The sequence below is a fragment of the Amyelois transitella genome, chromosome 3, assembly GCF_032362555.1.
Source record: "Amyelois transitella isolate CPQ chromosome 3, ilAmyTran1.1, whole genome shotgun sequence".
In the NCBI taxonomy this organism is placed as follows: Eukaryota; Metazoa; Arthropoda; class Insecta; order Lepidoptera; family Pyralidae; genus Amyelois; species Amyelois transitella.
In genome coordinates this window covers 5311140-5331754 of record NC_083506.1, presented here as the reverse complement: position 1 = coordinate 5331754, position 20615 = coordinate 5311140, and the positions used below count along the sequence as shown (strand labels likewise).

The 20615-nt window shown below is 35.5% G+C and overlaps 3 protein-coding genes across 5 annotated transcripts; 2 read left to right on the top strand and 1 right to left on the bottom strand.

Moving 5' to 3' along the window:
- The first annotated feature begins 1338 nt into the window (after positions 1-1338).
- Positions 1339-3717, top strand: LOC106138166 (uncharacterized). The gene is made up of 2 exons (XM_013339222.2): positions 1339-1518; positions 2678-3717. Exons 1-2 carry the CDS (start codon positions 1380-1382, stop codon positions 3601-3603), a joined length of 1065 nt encoding a protein of 354 aa, XP_013194676.2. The 5' UTR covers positions 1339-1379; the 3' UTR covers positions 3604-3717.
- Positions 3718-7452: 3735 nt separating this feature from the next.
- Positions 7453-13267, bottom strand: LOC106138174 (14-3-3 protein zeta). 3 transcript variants are annotated; one of them, XM_013339229.2, is made up of 5 exons: positions 13109-13267; positions 9877-10212; positions 9322-9445; positions 8964-9127; positions 7453-8405 (listed from the first exon to the last, which is right to left on the bottom strand). In XM_013339229.2, the coding sequence occupies exons 2-5, from the start codon at positions 10174-10176 to the stop codon at positions 8250-8252; spliced, it is 744 nt and encodes a 247-aa protein (XP_013194683.1). In that variant the 5' UTR covers positions 10177-10212; positions 13109-13267; the 3' UTR covers positions 7453-8249. The 3 variants fall into 3 exon arrangements, with proteins under 3 accessions (XP_013194683.1, XP_060807060.1, XP_013194685.1); XM_060951077.1 differs by lacking the exon at positions 8964-9127 and adding an exon at positions 8704-8867; XM_013339231.2 differs by lacking the exon at positions 13109-13267 and adding an exon at positions 12828-12986.
- Positions 13268-17030: 3763 nt separating this feature from the next.
- Positions 17031-19881, top strand: LOC106138173 (mRNA turnover protein 4 homolog). Its single transcript, XM_013339228.2, has 4 exons — positions 17031-17256; positions 18123-18367; positions 19209-19457; positions 19628-19881. The coding sequence occupies exons 1-4, from the start codon at positions 17229-17231 to the stop codon at positions 19838-19840; spliced, it is 735 nt and encodes a 244-aa protein (XP_013194682.2). The 5' UTR covers positions 17031-17228; the 3' UTR covers positions 19841-19881.
- The last annotated feature ends 734 nt before the right edge of the window (positions 19882-20615 follow it).

Below are 20615 nucleotides of genomic sequence, written 5' to 3'. Positions count from 1 at the left end.
GGAGTAGAGTGTCCGTGTGGTCCCATAGAAAGGTTAAGGTCTGTGCATAAATGCGAATAATCTCAGCTCAGCAATTCAGTTAATCTGCATTATACATATATATGGAAAAGGTCTCTTCTCACACGGAGAAGGGATAGCCACTATACGCATTTAACGACATAAGTGACTAGTAAAAACCTGTAGGTACAGTCAGCAGCGTATAAAGACAAAGAGAGCAGATGTTAAGTTCTAATCACGTAAACGTACTTACGTGATTAGAGCTTAACATCTGCATAAAAGGATCAAATAAAAAAAAACCGACAAATTGCAACTATCATGAGACTGGTGACTAACGGACAGCGGATCCACAGTAATAGGATCCCGTTTAACATTGTAGGTACGGTGCCCAAAAAGACAGAACTGTTAATTAATAAACCGTAACTGACGACAGTAGGTACAAAGTTTTCAAAAGCAGTGCTGTGAATGAATTGTGAATAACGGTAAGATATCCCTTCAAAATATTCTTTGTATTTCCCACATTGAGGATTGATGACTAACACCTCGCTGCAATTTCGGGGAAATACTACCAATGATTTGACCAGGCTTTGTTTAGTTTGACAAAAACCAATGATTTTTTTCTATTAAGTACCTACCTAAATAATTATTGGATAATTTATTTAGCAAGTTTTATAATGGCTGATAACCTGCTGTGGCTAATACAAACCAACTATGTTCTAGCTGCACTGCAGGTTCTCAGGGTCCGACAGGATAACTCGATATTCACGCAAGGATCGAAGGATCGTGATACGGCTCCAATACGGCCCGGACGACACTGAGTTCCTTTTCAGATTAAAGAGGATGCAACCGTGACTAAGTAACTACGTCTACTCGACTACGAGGTTGGCCCTTCATAGATCGAATAAGTGTTAAAATAAAGTATTTAAATGTGATAAATGAATAGTATTATTTTGCCCTGGTTTTAGAAACTCGCCAATTTAGTTTGCAAACGACCACTTCAATGCAGCCTTCGGTACCCTCGGCCGGTAGTAATACAACACCTTCTGAATAATAATGAGCAAAACAGCTACAAAGTCCTTCTATGTATAATATTTTAGTAAGCTATCTATTAATCATTCGTACGCATCCTCACATATTGGAAGCACGACCTGCAAGCAACGACCACAAGTTCCGTGGCAAAAATTAGTTAGAGAATTATAAACGCAAAATAAATGGGTAAAAAGATACAGTACAGACTATACGCGTGTGCACATGTTGAGGCGGTGAATCATCATTGAAAAAAAAACCAAGACAAGGAACGGCGGCGGAGAACGCGGGTGACGCAGTGTCCGAGAGTCATTGATCCCGATACGTCCCTCCGGCGCCGACGACGCTCGCTCGCCATGCCCCAACCGCCGCCGGAGTCCTCCGAGCCGCTCGTCCCTACGCTGGCCCTTGCTGTTTATATAGCGTGCGTCGGAGGCACTGCTGCTGTTACTAATTGCACGCTTGTAGGAGCACTTCTTAAGGCGGCAAGAAACGGTAGGCGAATTTACAGATTGTTATTTTGGTCCTTAGAACTTAGTTTGACTCGTTACTCGAGTCCAGTATACTAAGAGAGACAACAAAGTAAGCATGAACTTGTGTAAAATTGAATTTATCGGGAATAAACATGGAGTGTGACAGCTTTTCTCCCGAATAGGTTAATATTTTCAAAATACATACGTTCAAATAACTAAGTACGACGACTTATTTCACTACTGCATTCTATCAATTTTTATATACATACATAATGTGGTCCATCAAAGCCCATACCTACAGCTGAACGTTAGTAACGTAGTAACGTTCCTTTGAAGACTGTTGGTTCTGTCGACCCCGCTAGGGCCAAAGACGTTACTATGTTTATTTGACTTTCTTGTCGTCAGTTCTGTATGTATTTATACGTCGTCGTAAGTAGTAGGTATCTAAGAAGTTTATTTAAAATAGGTCAATACTCCGTAGGTAAATACTTTAGATATAGGTACTTTAGAATATTTAAGAGAATTCGCAGTAACTATTATTTTCCTAAAAATGCAAGTTGGACTAATGCCAAGGGGATGATTTTGTACTTTTAAATAACTCTACCATTTAGGTACCGGGCGGGCGGACTCTAGTAAACAGTTCTGTTGAGTTTTTATTGGGTACTTGTTGTTTAATATCCTTAAATATATTCTACCTATCTGTACGTATGTCTGTAATCGCAAAACTCGGAAACTATTGCTCCGATTTGAATTCGTTTTTACGGATGTTAGGCTTAGTCCAACTTAAAATCTGGTGTATATTTTAAATTTCTTCCCCCACCCCCTCTCAAGAGCAATACAGGGGGGTCAGCGCTTTTACTATTTTTATTAATAAGATCCGTAACATTACTAAGAGAACAAATTTAATTGCAGATACTATTTGCAAAACGTCAAAAAGTATTTTTGTACAAGACATTTTTTCTTTATTTATCGAAGGAAATAGAAAAAAAATACTTATTTACAAATAGCAATAACTCGAATGTTAAATGCGTAGTGCATATGAAGCTGGCATCCACACAAGCATAATGTGCAAACGAAAAGCTTTAGCCGACAGTGTTTAAGACGATGGGATATAATTCCCAGCTGCTAATATAAAATAAAAAAGAAAGCCCTAAGAACTTATAATTGTGTTTTGTTTACAGGCGTGTATTCCATTGTTATACAGTTGGCTATCGCAGACCTATTTCTAATTGGAGCATCTTTGACGCCTGAGCTGTGGTCCACCAATGTCAAGAATTGGCCATTCGGCTATGGTGCTTGTTCAGCCTTTCGAGGTTTCCGCGTATTGGCATCAACGGCGTCTTCATACTTGATAGTAGCAATTGCCTTGCACACACTGGCGACAATCAATATGGAAGAAAAGGCAGCCATAAAAAGGAATAAAAAAAATTTTCAGGACGAGGACGACGAAATTAGAACATCCAGACATAGTCTGGTAGCAAAAAGTGACTCCTCGACGCCACCTCGAACTATGAATGTAGACTATCGACTCTCAGACACCCATGTCCCAGTCGCACCACCTACTATTTTTGTTTGGGTGCTGGCCGTATCTCTGAGTATACCAGAATTTGTACTCTCCACAGTAATTCACGTCGATCGTGATCACTTTCAATGCACATCCGTAGATACTAATCACCTAATAAATATGCACACTTTGCTCGCAGTCTTCGAATTAATTTTACCAATTGTTATAATGAGTGTCACTTGTACATTAATTATAATAAAATTAAGAAATAAGAAATTATTTTTCGAAATATGGAACCGTGATTCCATTGCGGCTTTGAAATTATCTCTCTGGATAATAGTGACTTATGGTGTTCTCTGTGTCCCGCGATCAGTTACATCCGTGTATCATGTTTACTCATTATCTAACAACGGAAATGAACGCGAAATATCGCCAATTGATTGGATACCTAAAACTTATGAAACCGCAGTCATAAGTTTAATTAGTAGTGGTGCCGCGTATCTTGCAACTACTGTGCGACCTATTTTATGTTTCTTATTTCTTCCTCGCCCGAAAATTATATTATGTGCTAGAAATTTTGAAAAGAATTTCAGAAACGTGTGAATTTAAATAGTTACTTAGGTATGACTGTGTTGTGTTAGCTACCTATGTTTTTATAGTGTATCCCACACCACCTATCTAGGTCGGATGGGGTGGGTAATTTCTATCTAGAAATGTAGAGTACATATGTATAAAAATGACTATAAATATTGTTTTTAAAAGTATAAAATATATTGTTTTTAAAGGTATGTTGTATCTACCATAAATATATATATAAAGGTACCTATTACAATTAATTTAAAAATCTATCATCTATTATGTAATCTAGACTGAACAGATTAAATTAACTAGGTACCTTTGCATGTCTAAGGTTATGTCATTTACATTTGTTTTGGTAGGTAAACAATCTTGAAATTTGTTTTATTCAAAAATATTTCTTAAGTAAGGCATGATAGCTAAATTAGGTAGTTCATTATAAATCAGTTTTTTTTTATTTTCGTTGCCTATAAGTACCTACCTATATTCACTAATAAATATATTTTTATTAATTTATTTCATGTTTATACATAAACCATTTAAACATTCTTATTTAAAGCAATAAGAGTAGGTACTTACCCTATGTACTTAATTGACTCTTAAACTAGGATCATATTGACCTAATAAATTAGTGAAATATTTTTAACTCCCATTCAGATCTTGTGCTTTGACGTTAACAAAGCAAAAGAACTGAATACTTTGGATAATACATAGTTATCGTAAATAATATACTTTATAGATATTTACGTGATAGCAACCACAGTGCTAGTCCAAAATAAATAAATATATACGGGACAAATTACACAGATTGAGTTAGCCTCGTAGTAAGTTCGACACTTGTGTTAAGAGATACTAACTCAACGATACTATAGATCTATTATAATAAATACTTATATAGATAAACATCCAAGACCCAGGCCAATCAGAGAAAGTTCGTTTCTCCTCATGCCCTGGCCGGGATTCGAACCCGGGACCTCCGGTTTCACAGACAAGCGCATTACCGCTGCGCCACAGAAGTTGTCGAATGCTCAAGTATTTATATTCGTTTATTACATACTAGCTGTTGCCCGCGTCTTTGTCCTCGTATATTTCGAGTTGAATCTTGATCATACAGTCAGATACAGACAGACATACAAAAAAATGTAAAAAAAAATTATCTATCCCTTTCAGTCAAAATATTAAATGTACAGACAAAATATTTTTACCGTTTTATTATATGTAGTATTTTGATTTTTAGATATTTTTAAATAAAATACTCAACAACACAAAAAAAAATATTTTGTTTTTGTTGGGACTTGAACATAGACCGCCAACTTCAGTCTCACGCGCCAACCACTGGACCATCAAGACCGCTGTGGTGTCGAAATTAAAATAGACTACAAACATATATATGGTCACGTCTATATCTCTTGCGGGGTAGACAGAGCCAACAGGCTTGAAAAGACTGATAGGCCACGCTCAGCTATTTGGCTTAATGATAGAATTGAGATTCAAATAGTGACAGGTTGCTAGCCCATCGCCTAAAAAAATAATCCCAAGTTTGTAAGCCTAACCCTTAGTCGCCTTTTACGACATCCATGGGAAAGCGATGAAATGGTCCTATTCTTTTTGTATTGGTGCCGGAACCACACGGTACTAAAGTAGACTAACAAACCAAAAATCTTTTTACGTGATATGTGCGGCAAAACCAAAATATTATCAAACTGATTTTCTCTTATATTATGTTATAGGTATTATGCTGTCGTACAATGATAAATGACTTAAAATTTTAAATTTCGTAACTTATTTGCAGGCAAACTCATGCCTTGAGTTCATTCAAATGTCGATAACTTTTTTTAGTGAACCGATTTTGATGAAACAAACTTTAATGTTCTTCTGAGTTAAAACAAAGCAACTGGTGAAAGTTTCAAGTAAATCGGTTTAGAACTTTCGGAGATAAAAAATCAATGAATAATAGAAAAAAATATATATATATTTTTGCTTTCTATTATTCATTTTAAGTGTTCCTCTACCCATTTCAGTCAAAAATACTAAATGTACAGACAAAATATTTTTACTGTTTTATTATTATGTAAAGATTGTGACATGAATCATCGATTTATATATGTTACAGTTAAAACTAGTTTTTAGATAGAACGCGTTTTCCCCAGTTAGAACTAGTTTTTACTAAATGCCTTTGTTAAAACTAGAATTAACTGATGCTCAAAATTAAATATCAGTTAAAACTAGTTCTTACTAGACAACACGCGTTTTTCCAAAGAGAGCCAGTTAAAACTGTTCCAGTTAAAATTATATTACAGGTATGTAACCATGTATTACTTAATTACAAATTTACCTTTGAGAACTGTTGCTAAGGAAGCAGCCACAGGAAAAGGTCAAGGATTTATGCGCTGCGTATGCAAAAAGGATGATGTCAAAAAGGTGTCTCTGCAAGAAATGGTTGCCTTTGTAACGTGTATGATGGAGAGGATCAGTCAGGTTTTTAAAACAAGCGACACCCATCTGAGCTGGGCATTCTTTACAGGGGAACCTGTATGTGTAACCGTGATCCAATGTTTTCCCTCGCCGTTAAGAGCATCAGTTAGTAACTACTAACTGATGCTCTTAACGGCGAGGGAATAACTATTCAAATTCTTGAACCTTGCCCAATACAACCGACATAAAATTTATTCGGTTTTCGATAGCAAATGTAACCGAAATAAATAAATAATGTTTAGTTTAAATCAGCACTATAGGTACTTTTATTATTCAGGCTATAAGGCCATTAAATTTGAAATATTTTATGTAGGTGCACACGGGCGTTTTAGGCGATGGGCTACCAACCTGTCACTATTTGAATCTCAATTCTATCATAAAGCCAAGCAGCTAATAAATGCGAAAGTAAAATGTTCGTTTGTTTGTTATCTACTGAACCAACTTGAAATTATGAGTTTATAAAATTCAAAGTCTGTCTGTACTCTGTACGAGATAGGGTACATTTCATCCCGGTAAAAACTAGTTTCCGTGGTGTTTGCGAATAGTTATATGTATCTACCTGTATTTTAATATTTTTTTATAGGTGATGGTGTAAATTCGCGCGGGCGAAGCTGCGGATAAAAGCTAGTAACATATAAGACTTCAAACCCCGCAAATCGGTTCTAAAAAAGTTTCTTTCCCCAGTTAGGTAAGGTTTCCAGTTCCGACTTAAGAACCAATATAGGTAGGTAGGTATATATATACATACATATTTTTTCAAAACTACAAATTATTGTAACAAGGAAGCGATTACAGTTTTTACGGTAATTTTTATTCAAAGAAACTGCTCTTGAAAAATGTTTTGTCACATTAGAAAACAGGAGTGAATCCAATTACCTATTCAATAGTTTTTCAGATATTCTTTGGTTAGGTACCTATACTGAACTTTAGGAAGTAAAGAAAAATCTAAATAATTACATATTTATGTAAGACAATGTAAAATATTACTCGTTACGGGCCTAACCTACCTATCGCGCATTTTTTGCAATTTGAGCCATTATTACGTCTGGGTATCCTAGATACCTTACCTATACCAATTTCAACCTTAAAATAGGGACCGGAATCGGACATAAATGTAGTCCCACCCATGAGCGAGTTTTTCCTCAATTCCATGTAGAAATGTGTGACAAGTCTTTAGATCTTTGAACAAAATTCTTCATTAAAGTTGGAGGGAAAAGATAATAAACAACGGGACCGGGTTTTCTCAATCTGAAAATACTGTTGTTAAAAGGAACTGGAATTTCTCATGAAGTAGGTATTTCCCGAATATTTTGGTTATTCTGGTATTAGCAGATTTAGATAAACATCTTGTTGGGGTTAATTGGTGGCGGTTTATTTAAATATTGATTCTAAAACTAAAAATTGTATTTAATACAAAAGTTTATTGGTGAAAACATGAAAAATATAATAGATTAATGGCTGATAAAATGCAGCAGAAATGTTACAATATTAATTTGTCCATCACAAAAACTATTTTGCTAATAAATGCCTGAAATTCAGAATGCTATTATAATGTGATGGGCACAACAAAATGGTTAATGTCAATGTCAACAATACGTTTTCTTGGTAGACAATATTCAAAAAATTTACAGGACATCACAAAACCACATCAAGACACTAACAAGTTTTTTGTGCCCTATTTGATACAGCCATTACAGATTGTGGGTTATGTATTATTTACGAAAATCTATATTTCATAGATATTTGGGCGCACTTTAACAAATTCTGATTATATAATTCTATACTTTAAAAAAACAATATTCACCATCATGATCTCCATTTCACTGCGGACATGCGGCGAAAGGAATGTTACTTTGGGGCCGACCAGGCTGTAGAATAGAATCTAATTATGAAAGGAAAACACTTTTAACTTAAGAAACCGTAATTTTAATAACTTAAGTTATAAATATTTATATCCATCAGGTCAGCTCGATATCTGTAATCCAGTGTAAATACAGAAATACAAAAACCGTCAAAGATGACACATAACATTTAATTTTAGACGGAACGTGAAGGTCCGCTGCGAACGACATGTTTAACATTTTTTACAAGCGACGGCTCGCAACAGCGGCTGGTGACCGGCGCCGCGCGACGTTCTCGAATGTTACTCGTTTTCTTATAAAACACCGATGAGAACAAATGCGTGGTGGAGGGGGCGCCTAGTTGTCGCCGCCCTCGGCCGGCTCGTCACCGTCGCCCTGCGTGTCCGACGTCCAGAGCGTCAGATTGTCTCTTAGCAATTGCATGATCAGTGTAGAGTCTTTGTAAGAGTCTTCGTTCAATGTGTCTAATTCTGCGATCGCATCATCAAACGCCTGCAATTCAAAATATGAAAGTCATTTTTCTTATTTGGTATTATGATCATAAATCAAACTTAAAAAACACATTTAATATTTTTATAATGAAAACAGTAAGTTAAAACACTCTGATGCTGGCTGGATCGAGGATTAGAAGGTTAATCGCTTGGTCATGCTAAATATCTATTAGTAAAGATAATGTTGCCTATATACTTTGATAATATTTATTCTTCATGCAACTTTTGCAAATGAAAGAATTAGTAGAGAATTCAGTTTAAACATCAGCACACTGCAGACCAATTGTGCAACTCAGAACCTGTTTGGCTAAATGGCACGCTCGCGCAGGGGAGTTGATAATCTCGTAATAAAAGACGGAAAAGTTGAGCGCTAGACCAAGTCTGATGGGGTGAGTTGGTTGCATTTTGGCCTTAGCGATGTCAAACGCCTCCTGGTAGGCTTTCTGCGAGTCCTCCACGACGGCTGGGGACAAGCGACGACAAATTATTACGCGGAGCAATGACCATACTCTCGTGCCAGCCAGCGCAGAGCCTAGGCATAACTGACACAATTATTGACCTGTTTGGCGAGCTGACACGCTTTATCTGGCGAATTTAAAATCTCATAATAGAAGACGGAGAAATTTAACGCCAAACCCAGCCTGATTGGGTGTGTGGGTTGCATTTTAGCCTTGCTGATTTCAAAAGCATCTTGGTATGCTTTCTGTGAGTCCTCTACAACAGCTGTAATATAAAGGTATGTTAAAAATATTTGCTTATAAAATTTACATACAATACACAAATACACAAATTCAATATAAAATTGCTAATAACTATTAATCAAAATCACAGTAGTAAAAAGATATATAATTGGAAAAATTAAAAAGATTTTAACAATGTTTAGTAACATAAAATAAACCTATATCCTAAATACTCACAATTTCTGGTGTCTCCTGTGGCCACTTCTGCGAGGTACCTGTAATAGTCACCCTTCATTTTAAGGTAAAATACTTTACTTTCTGGATTACTAGCTTTAGGAATAAGGTGCTTGTCGAGTAAACCCTGAAAAAAAAAACAAATAGATTATTAAAGTGAATTAAATTGTTTTGGAAGTTAAATATGTCGAAAATTAAGTACTAGTAAATGAAATTCAAATAAAATTAATTATGAGCATATAATATCAGGAGACAGGGCAACGAACGAAGACGGGATAGAGCGCGCGCAGTGACGCGGCGCACTACGTCACACGCCCCCTCCCATGAAAACGCCGCACCGCGCCCCTGCATGTTCTCACGTGTTATAAAACTAACGCCCTTCATCAGCAAAACAAAATCACCATCAAGGAATTACCATGTGCTTGCATCATCCCTCAAATAAACGACGATCACCGTCGAATGACGTCACCTGCGTAGGTAGTAGACTACTGGCGTTGTCGGCGTCATACTTATGAAATGTTAAATCTTAATCATGTAAAGATTTCAAAAAAATCTTACCAAAACATCGTAGCAGATTTCTCTGAGCTCCTTTTCTACCTTAACCCTATATTCTTTTGCCATCTGTTGTTTTCTTTCTGAACCCTCGGTTTTCTGTTCAATAGAGGAAATGACACGCCATGACGACCGTCTTGCGCCCACCACATTCTTGTAAGCAACTGAAAGAAGGTTTCTTTCTTCGTTGCTGAGTTCAACACCGGTTTCCGTGACTTCTTTCATCGCAGCCGCCATATCATCATAACGTTCGGCTTGCTCTGCTAGTTTGGCGCGTTGCACCAGTTCCTCTTTGTCGACGGACATCGTGGACGATAATAGAGGTTTTTTTTACTGATGCCCCTGAAATAAACAACAATGCACGGATCATGTACCCACTCTCGTCTGCAAATACCAAACCAAAATGCTGGTTTCGTCAGAAAGACTAATCGTAGGCGTCACATTCACCAAAGCGAATACTATTTGGGTAAAATTTCATCATGAAAAACGGCGCACCTTAATTCGAGGCTCACGAGCGCAATGGCGCAAAGTGAAAATTTAATGTAGCTCAAAGAGCAACCCTCACGCCAAACGCGACATCGACGCGGCGTCCGATCGGATTGACAGCATCTCACAGACTCTAGCAACTGCTGGCTAGGCACGCGCCGAATAGCCGCGCCGCCGCTTGGTCACCGCCACTGCGCCACCGGTATTGATCCGCCGACGCGGGATAAACACTCCAGACGAAATACGACCAGCGCGACGCTTGCACACACCCCGCACCCTAACTCCCACCCGCCCGCGTGCACCGCGCCCGTCGGCCCGGCGCCTACCTCACGCTACCCTTATCGCTACCTATATACCTACATAGTACGGCCATCCCCTGTTGCTAAGCTCTCATATGCATCAATACTACTATACATTTATTTTTCTTCCTCCTGGTTTTAATCCTCACCTCTAGACAGGAGCCCGTGGTGCGCCCTCTTATTGCTATGCATTAATACATTATAAATATAATGTTAATGTGCATAAATAAGGATAAATAGGAATGATAGGTAACCCTTATTCAATTTTTCTTGTGCCATTGCCCACACTTATTCAGATAAACAACATAACCATAAATATGTTTTATCCCTTACTGGATAGAGCCAATAGATACCTACAAAGACTCCAGAGGCTATGTTTGGCAGGATGGATTACAAATTGAGATTCCAAAAAGACGAAGAATTATTTCTTGCTCATTAAAAAACTTTACTTAATAAGCACTCAATATTGACAAAAATGTCTGCATCTAGAAGGTATGTACATCTTAAGATTTTATTTTGTGACTGGCATTTGACTCAGAACCATGAAAAATTGGGCTAATGAAACCCTAAAACATATGTCTGCCTACATCAGCATTTAAAGCAGTTGTAAGAGCTAAAGATTAAAATGGATGATTTAGATATAGGTATACCTTTCATTGATATAGCATAAATTAATGAAGCTTTTGTAATTAGGTCCAGTAAAAAATATTATTTATAGATACCTACTAGACCTTATGATTCCAATGATCTTAAGTAATTAAAGAAATTTTAAGATCAATTTCAGAATTTGTTAAGTACTTGACATATAACATTTTCTCCCATAAAAAAATAACTAAATAGGTATGAAATTAATAAAAAGATTCACTATTTAGATTCACACATAAAACATGACATTTGGAATTTGGAACGGATAAAAGTTCTATTCTGAGAATGGATATAACATGTGAACTTTACATATTGATTATGTAAGTTACAGTACCAATATCAGTAAGCAAATAAAATATTGATGTAGATATATGTACCAACATCATAATGTGTTACGTCATTAATAAATTTTAATTTTTCAAAATAACATGAAACAATTTGAAAAGTTTCACACCAATATGAAGTCTTGTTGCACCAGTTTTAGTAGGTAGGTAAGTACCTACTTGCTTTTGCTATTTTGCTTTTCTGGAAACCAAATAAGTACCTAATATGTTCCCTAACTTCCTTTGTAGGTATATTTTAATAGAAATATTATTTAATCATAATATTTATTTTATAGAAGAAATTTTAAAAGAAATGAAAAATGATAAGGTTTTTGAGGCCCATACCAATTTCAAACGGTGGAAAGAAATAAGGAACAAAGGTTATAAAGAGAGGTTAAGGATGGTTCATCAATAAAGAGTGATGAAACTACAGGTTGGTAGAGGTAGGTACCTACATTGGGTGTGGACTCGGTTGTGTTCTAAATTCAGAATTACTTTTACCTTTGTTCAATGTTAAAAAATATACTTATAAATTATTGAAAGTCAAGAAACAATTGCAGCTTATGATCTAGTGTTCTAGACTACCTAAGTATTCATCAGATAATCATGAACTGATAGGTACTATTACCGCTATGAGGCTGCAATTTAAATTGTTGTTTAATATGAAAATTTTAAAGAAATAATATATCTACAAAGAACAGAACTCCGCAAATTCAATGTCACGCACGTGTCCATTACATTGAATGGCATTACGATATCACGGCCGTGGCACTCCAACGTTAAATTGGTAACTTATTACTTATTGGTTAAGACTTCTCCGAGAGCCCTGCCCAATTGAGAGTTACACAACGAAAATTGAGTCATGTGCGAAAAGGGAATATATGGTAATATGATTAAGAAATTAACTTAATTTAGGTGCCTTAAATTAGGATGCCTTTTGATATTATCATTATCGACCGAGATAACGGCTTAGCTACGCGAGACAAAATTACGACGCACAAGAGTGAACGCTCGTTAACTCTACGTAAAGGTAGGCGAATATTCTACTAACCCACGCATTTTCTCATGTTAACGAATTATCGTTGAGACCAAAGAGACTTGCTAGGATAGGTGTCTTTATGAACAATATTTATTACTGAAATACAATCATTGGCATCATTGAAGGAAATTCAATGAGAAAAAAAGATTAATTTTCAATACTCACGAGATTCAAGACAACTGGTCTGATGGGGTGTACAAATTTAGTTTAGAAAGAAAAATTACGAACAGTAAATTTATATCATTGACTAAACTCGATAGAAATTTTGTAAAATAGTTAACCGCGCCGCGAAATGTGTCGCCGGCACAAGCAAAATGGCTGCTGAAATGGGCACTCCTTCTATGCGTCACAGTCACAGATTTTAAGAAATTTTATTAGTACTAATAAACACATTACAATAAACACATTAAATCGTATTCACTCGATAGACCTGATCATGCACTTACTTGTTGGAAGGGAATTAAGTAATAGGACCAGCAAATTACTATATTTTTTCCCGTTTTTCTCTTGCGGTGAACGATACACTACACTGACGGCAGCGGGGCCAGAGGGGAAACAAAAACCGGAACAGGGTTCTCATATTAGCACGGCCATTTTGTAAAAGTAACAGATAAAATAGAAAATATTTTTAAGCACACACATACATACAGATCATCACGTCTATATCCCTTGCGGGGAAGATAGACCCAACAGTGTCGAAAAGACCAATAGACCACGTTCACCTGTTTGGCTTAATGATTGAATTGTGCCGTGTGGTCCCCGGCACCAATACAAAAAAGAATAGGACCACTTCATCTCTTACCCTTGGATGTCGTAAAAGGCAACAAAGGGATAGGCTTACAAACTTGGGATTCTTTTTTAGACGATGGGCTAGCAACCTGTCGCTATTTGAATCTCAATTCTATCATTAAGCTAAATAGCTAAACGTGGCCATTCAGTCTTTTGGCTCTAGATATAGACGACGAGATAGATATAGACGTGACCATATGTATGTATGTATTGAGATTTAAAGAGTGACAAGTTGCAAGCTCATCGACTAAAAGATTAATCCCAAATTTATTACGTAATGTCAGCTCAGATTTAAAAACATGACTTTATACCTATGTTTGCGAGGACCTGAGTTTATTTTAATTACTAATTACAATAGGCTATTCAATAGCCCTCAGATAGTTTTCAGAACTTTGTCAAATAGCCTATTTGACAAAGTTCTGAAAACTATCTGAGGGTATTTATTTGTTTATAAGGAGCCCTAAAAAAATACTTATCTCTCTTTATTTAAGCTATTTTATTAAAAAATCGGAAAAGGAAATGCAATATTCAAATATGCCGCCAAAACGCGACTTTTAGCAATACAGTGGTCATGGCATGCAGTGACGTAGATTTCGCATAAATATCATACAGAGTTTGTTGGTGTTTCGAATAGTTTTGATTTTCTCTTCTTTTATTTAACTTGTGCCATGTATGTTATGTGTGAAAATTATTAAAATGAGTTCCTATGAATGTTGTGCAGTGCCTCTTCTCAGTGTTCAGTGAGTTTAAAAAAAAACTCCTAAGGAACTGTTTTTTTCAAAGAATTTTTCAAAAAAATTCGCAAGAATTGGTTTCAACTTGCTCGGCGTAATCCTGATGATATATCACCAAAAACGCGTCCTCATTTTTGTGAAGACCACTTTTATGTGAGTATTACCGATGATAAGTTCTTATTACTTGTGATGTGAGTATTACCGATGATAAGTTCTTATTACTTGTAATATATTGAAGGTTAGAAATCATTCATTTCATTTTCATTCGTCTCGAAATTGGTTTCCATTATTAAATACCTATGTTATCTGAGCAATCCTGAGCGATAAAACACATAAAATCTTGAAAAATAATAGAGAAAAGCGAACACCAAGGAACGGTGCAATCCACAGTCTGTTTATGCGTAATCTACGTTAAAATAGAAATAACCAATCACGGTCGTTGTTAGTCACGTGACAGCTGAAAAAAAAACCTAATTTTCGGAGACGGATTTTGTTAAAATAATGCAATATTTTTATTTCGCGTTATTACAAATGGCTCCAAAAAATAATATTAAGACTGATGACATAAAAGAAATGAATATTTTTATTACACTCAAATAGCCTATTATTCGTAGCTAGAAAATAATCTAGCTATTAGAGTAAACATAATTTAATGTAGATCAAAGCGAGATAAGTGCGGACAAACATATGTAGCGGGAGCGATAATTCGGGGTCGACCGCCACAAAGGGAAGATCTTCCGCCATGCTAGGTATGATGTCTGAGGAACCGTAGCTAAATTGATGTTGAATCGGTGGCTGTATCTATGCTCCAATCTGTGAAATCTTAGCGTCATGTTCTTCGCTATAATTGACAGCTGGGGTGTGACGTAAGTGACATCGCTACACATATTGCTACACATACATACAAATGTCACGCACCAACCTTCAAGAAAATTACGCGCTCAGCCAATAGCATCTAAATCGCGCAAACTAAGATTTCACGAATTGGATCATAAATACAACTTTCGACTCAACATTGTCAGAGCCGCGGTTTCCCAGATATAACACCTAGCCTGGCGGAAGATCTGCCTTTTGGTGGCGGTCGAGCCAAAACTCACCTACTATAACTCTTCACTAAATGATCGATCTAAGATCACCATCTTTCGCTCAGTATAATCCGACAAATTTCGAAAGCCGCCCGTTGTCCATTGAAGATTAATTAATGAAGAGTCTTTGGAACATTAACGCCTTAAAAATTCTCATTCGTTTTATACAATTACAATCTTTTTTTTTGGAACCATTATTTATATTAAACTACGGTATCATCATTCAAAGTTAAACTGAAAAGTCACCTACTACAATCTCAATACAATACATAGCAGCACACCTTTACAATTTACATGCTTATCCCTTCTCATTTTTCGGTAGATTCCTTCTGCCTACCTTTTGTCTACTTCGCTGCAACAATAAGAACATAGTTACACTCATATTCGTTCTCAACATATATAAACTCCCTAGCACCGCTGTCTACTTGTTATTTTGTATTGATATTTCTAATATGTATCCTTTATATTGAATGGCAAAGCCTTCTCCGTACTAGGTTTCACTGAAAATCAGCGCATTGTGTAACCTCATCATACACATGCATATGCTAAGTGGAAACCCTTTTGGTCGTATCATGTTTTTTTTTTATTTCTATGTTTATGAATAATGTCATGTTACAACTTGCGCCAAATAAAGATTTTTCTTGCTTTATTTAAACTGTTGATCGACGAGTACAAAACTTATGACATTTTATGCAGGCCTGGGATGGGACACAGTAGGTAGTTCAGATGAATGCGCATAGCGCTAGTGTCGCCATGTTTTTTTGTCTTTAGCTAGCTTTAAATAAATATGACGACTCTATGTCAACATCGGATTAAAAGTTAACAAAAGTTTCACAAAGATTGGTTGAGTTACAATAAAATGCTAATGGACTATTTTTTTGGGTAATCCTCGCTTTGGAGTGTTAATTGAGTTACAAAACTGTATCTACAAGTAGTGATCGACGTGTTTTCAGTCTAGACAATCGAAAAGTGATAAGTACCGTAAACCAGAACTCCAAAAATATACATGCCTCAAAAACAATAGGTACCGTTAAAAGGAACTTAAAGGAGTACTATCTCTCTTCTTACTCATATTTATAAGCATACGTATTTATTATAAAATAAAGTATCGTTGAGTTAGTATCTCGTAACACAAGTCTCTGAATCAGAACTTACTTCAACTTACAATTTAGTTTATCCAGTGTTACCAACCCTACTATTTTAACAGTACATTTGCTGTTTTCACATTAATGTCCTTGTTTTCTGTTTGATTCCTATTTTTTACTGTTTTTCAACTAGCGTTCGGCGCCATCTATTATACTACTCTGTACACATTTTTTGATAACCACTACATCATAAAACACAATGACACTAGATGGTATATTCCTTAGTTAAATTACGTAACCGAATATCAACTAAAACTATTAAAGGAGTATTACACACTAAATCCGAAATAACCGATTGCTATTCATTTGAAGCTACAGAAAGGCACATGAAGAAATTCAATAAAAATATGTATGATTTTAAAAATAATAATGAGTGAAAATATTGAAGATGAGGCAATTGAGACTGAAAAATAATTTTACTTTGATTTTTGTTCTTTTGTTGTAATTACAAATATGCCAATGTATGTGAGTTCTTTTATTTAAGAAAATTGTTTCTCAATTATAATTATACGAGCAAAATTATGAAATCTGTCTTTTTTTTTACCAACTGTTTCTACTGTGTTTTTTAAGCGAGTTGTTGTTTCTTAGCTTTTTGGGGTTGGCGACACTGGTCGTATCTGTCTTTAGACATTTTAATAATTATCTATCTTTGGTGTTGGTGCAAAAAGCAAAAGCAAACCATGTGCTAATTATTTGAAAAATCGTATGTGTTTGTGTATTTGTAATATACATTACACATAGTCACGGTGTGACAGTCGGTTAAACCCACATAATAAGTTAAAATAATAAAAAGTATTGTTATCTACTCTCAACATGCCGAAATCTAAAAGAGACAAAAAAGGTAATAAACATTTCAACATAAAAGTAACCTAAAATATAAACAAAAATGAGTTTCTCTCGTGGCGTATTACGCTTCCTTCTAATTGTTGATTTTTTTATATATTATTCAATGTGATTCCATTTCACATATCCCTTGAGGCTTTGTTTTTAAGTTTGTCGCTCATCTCTGCGTGTTCCCGGTTGCACCCTCCACAGAAGTGTTTCCCCCTTTTGACTTTTTCTCTCCACTTGGTCCGGTTTTCGGCGTCCTCGGATTTCAGTCCGTTGGCTCGCATTATCTCATATTTTGCGACGTCTAGCCATCTTTTCGGCCTGCCCCTTCTACCTGGGCCTGGCGTAGCCGCCTCTCCTGCATTTTGTCTGCTATGTCACGGACAATAAGGCCTCGCGTATATGGCAGGTCCTCACATGGTCCTTCTGTGATACTCCACACATCCAACGCAACATGTTCATTGCCGTCTTACGCAGGTTTTGCTTATGCCTCTTCAACACAGGCCACGTCTCCCTACCATATAACTAGACCATTTTATAGACCTGCCCGCTACCCTTTCACCTTCAACCCCTGACGCATGGAGTACAGATCCAAGTTTTTTAAGTACCTATGGAAAATAATAGTCCAAGTTATAAGTTTATACCAAATCTAATAAACAAATTCTAACCAACTTTAAAAAAATATATTCTTATTAAACTTGTGTTTTACTTTAACAGCTTTTACTATGGCCTTACCATTTGGACAAGTTTAATTAAAATCGGTATAGTTGTTTTTCAAGTTCATTGGTACTCAATACCTAAATGTGTTTGTAACAACTTGAAAGTGAGGTCACATAATACTTTTTTGGATTAATTCTTGCTTTTTTTATTTTTCAGTCTCTCTAACAAAAACAAACAAAAAAGGATTAGTATTAAAGCAAAAAATTATTGAAGAAATCAGAAGCTCTTTATCAAAGTATGAGCATGTATTTTTATTTACTGTGGATAATATGAGAAATACAAAACTCAAAGACTTAAGAAATGACTGGAAAGATTCTAGATTCTTTTTTGGCAAAAATAAAGTTATGGCTATAGCATTAGGCAGATCAAAAAGTGATGAAGTTGAAGATCAACTAAATATGGTAAATATTATTTATAAATATTTTATAACCCCTCACAGAAAAAGAGATATAAGTTTGTCATGTCTCTCTGGGGCATCATAGCTAAAATATATAGGCATAAGCAGATAAATTTAGTTTTTTTGGACTAAAGGTGATGAACATGAAGGTGTTGTTAGAAATGTTTGATCAAAATCAGAGTGGAAAGTGGTGATAGTAAATATTTATAAATTAATTGAGAAAATGTTTTTAGCTTACCCCCAGTGCAAGAGAAATTTGCACTGATTGTTATAAGTGTGCCTGTGTGTGTTTATTTATATGAAGCAATAGCATGATACTTCTTGTTTATTTTGCTTATAATCATATAAATTAATTATATTAGTAATAGTAGTATTAGTAAGATTAGGTCAGAATTTTGTGAGAAGAAAACAGTGAGAGTTGAGAACAAATTAATGTTACTGCTACTAGTAGACTAAACAGCATTTTTTAAACACAAGTTTGCCCCATCTATAATTGATATCTGCATAATGACAGTCTAATCACACTGACCCATCAGAAATTAATTCTCTCTGCATTCTATACATATTATTTTGCCGTATAGCCTTATTCCTTATTGTAAATTTTATAAATATATGATACACTACATGACCTCACAGCATACGTGGCTTAGTGGATATTCCATGGATAGTGTTTGGTCATGTTCAAGCTTTGTGACATGTTGCCCTCAATGCTTGATTTGATACAGCTTTGATATTTTTGACTTAAAATGTTTTATGTAGAAAAAGAGAAAATATTAACAAAGTGAGGTATAAAATATTTATAAGTTTTATAGTTTCTACTAATATAATGCATATTTTAATTCCAGCTATCAAAAAAATTAAAGGGGCAATGTGGTTTACTTATGACAAACCGGAATGTCCCAGATGTTTTACAATGGTTTAAAGATTTCCGTGAAACAGAATACGCTCGGTCTGGGTTTGTTGCTACGCACGATGTAATATTGCCTGCTGGACCACTCCAAGATTTTTCACATACCATAGAACCACATCTTAGGCGACTTGGCTTACCTACATCTCTTGAAAGAGGTGTTATACATCTAATCAAGGAGTACCAGGTATTAGGGATCTTTGACTACTTAATATCTTTTCATATTTCATTCAGTTGCTCCTCTAGATATTTCCATTTTTATCTAATGTCTACTGGTTTATTTTTACTATGATATGTATATATACTATGATTACTATGATATATGATATGCGAGTAATTTTTATTTATATATTACAGGTTTGCAAAGAAGGATCACCACTTACCCCAGAGCAGGCTAGCATTTTGAAACTTCTAGGAATTCAGATGGCTAAGTTCAAAGTAGTGATTAAATGCCATTGGACAAAAGGTAAAGGTTTCCACAAAGACCTTGACGTTCCTAGCGACGATGAGGGCGAGAACGAGAATGAAAATAATATATTAGATGATGAAGAGATGGAAGATGAGACATGATTTTGTAAATACATGATTTTTTCAACTCAATAATTTTTATTCTTAGTTATTTATTACAAACTAAGCATAGCTTTTCTGGTCTCATGGGTATTCCCAAAAATCCTGTCTTTCTTACTGCTCCCCCACAATCACTAAGAAATCTATGCCAGAAAAATTAGCTGTACATTAACTGCCAGGCTGTAACTTACTGCTAACAATATGGAAATCAAACTTGCTTGTTTGGATAGTTCAATATATCGATACTTATTTCTGCTGACTATTGCCCTGCAAATTGCAGTAAAAAAGTATATTCAAAACTTCTGCACAAATAAACAATAGCCAATTGCGAGATCCACCAATTCGCGAAACGTTACCCCAGCAGAATCTTGGATTCCGTCGGAGTCTTACTTTATTACCTTCCATCAAATACTATTTATTACAGTTACTTTCATTCGGATCCCAGGAACTTTTTTGTTGGCTTATTACTTTATTATTATTATTTACTATTTACTCTTATTACTTATTTATTATTATTTACTATTTACTCAGTAACATCTCGTTTTGATATTCAGCGCTCTTTTGCTGGCGTTATGCACACCGTCGGGCGGGCTAGCTTTACCCAAGACAAGAACCAACTGGAAAAAAATCAATGACCTTCGAAGGCGCACAGTTATATAACAAACTACCTACCGTCTGTAATAAAAAATGTAAACCCATTAATGCATTAAGGTTAAACTTGCACATTATTTTAAGGAATATTACATCAGCTTAAAATAAATTAAGTAGTAGTGCACTA

Excerpts from the sequence above, each read along its gene's own strand:
- LOC106138166 (XM_013339222.2), top strand. The coding sequence starts at position 1,380 with ATGCCCCAACCGCCGCCGGAGTCCTCCGAGCCGCTCGTCCCTACGCTG. Across the intron at positions 1,519-2,677 it reads TCTTAAGGCGGCAAGAAACG|GCGTGTATTCCATTGTTATA; the intron begins GTAGGCGAATTT and ends TTTTGTTTACAG.
- LOC106138174 (XM_013339229.2), bottom strand. The coding sequence starts at position 10,176 with ATGTCCGTCGACAAAGAGGAACTGGTGCAACGCGCCAAACTAGCAGAG. Across the intron at positions 9,446-9,876 it reads AAATCTGCTACGATGTTTTG|GGTTTACTCGACAAGCACCT; the intron begins GTAAGATTTTTT and ends TTTTTTTTTCAG. Across the intron at positions 9,128-9,321 it reads CACAGGAGACACCAGAAATT|CTGTTGTAGAGGACTCACAG; the intron begins GTGAGTATTTAG and ends TTTATATTACAG.
- LOC106138173 (XM_013339228.2), top strand. The coding sequence starts at position 17,229 with ATGCCGAAATCTAAAAGAGACAAAAAAG. Across the intron at positions 17,257-18,122 it reads ATCTAAAAGAGACAAAAAAG|TCTCTCTAACAAAAACAAAC; the intron begins GTAATAAACATT and ends TTTATTTTTCAG. Across the intron at positions 19,458-19,627 it reads ATCTAATCAAGGAGTACCAG|GTTTGCAAAGAAGGATCACC; the intron begins GTATTAGGGATC and ends TATATATTACAG.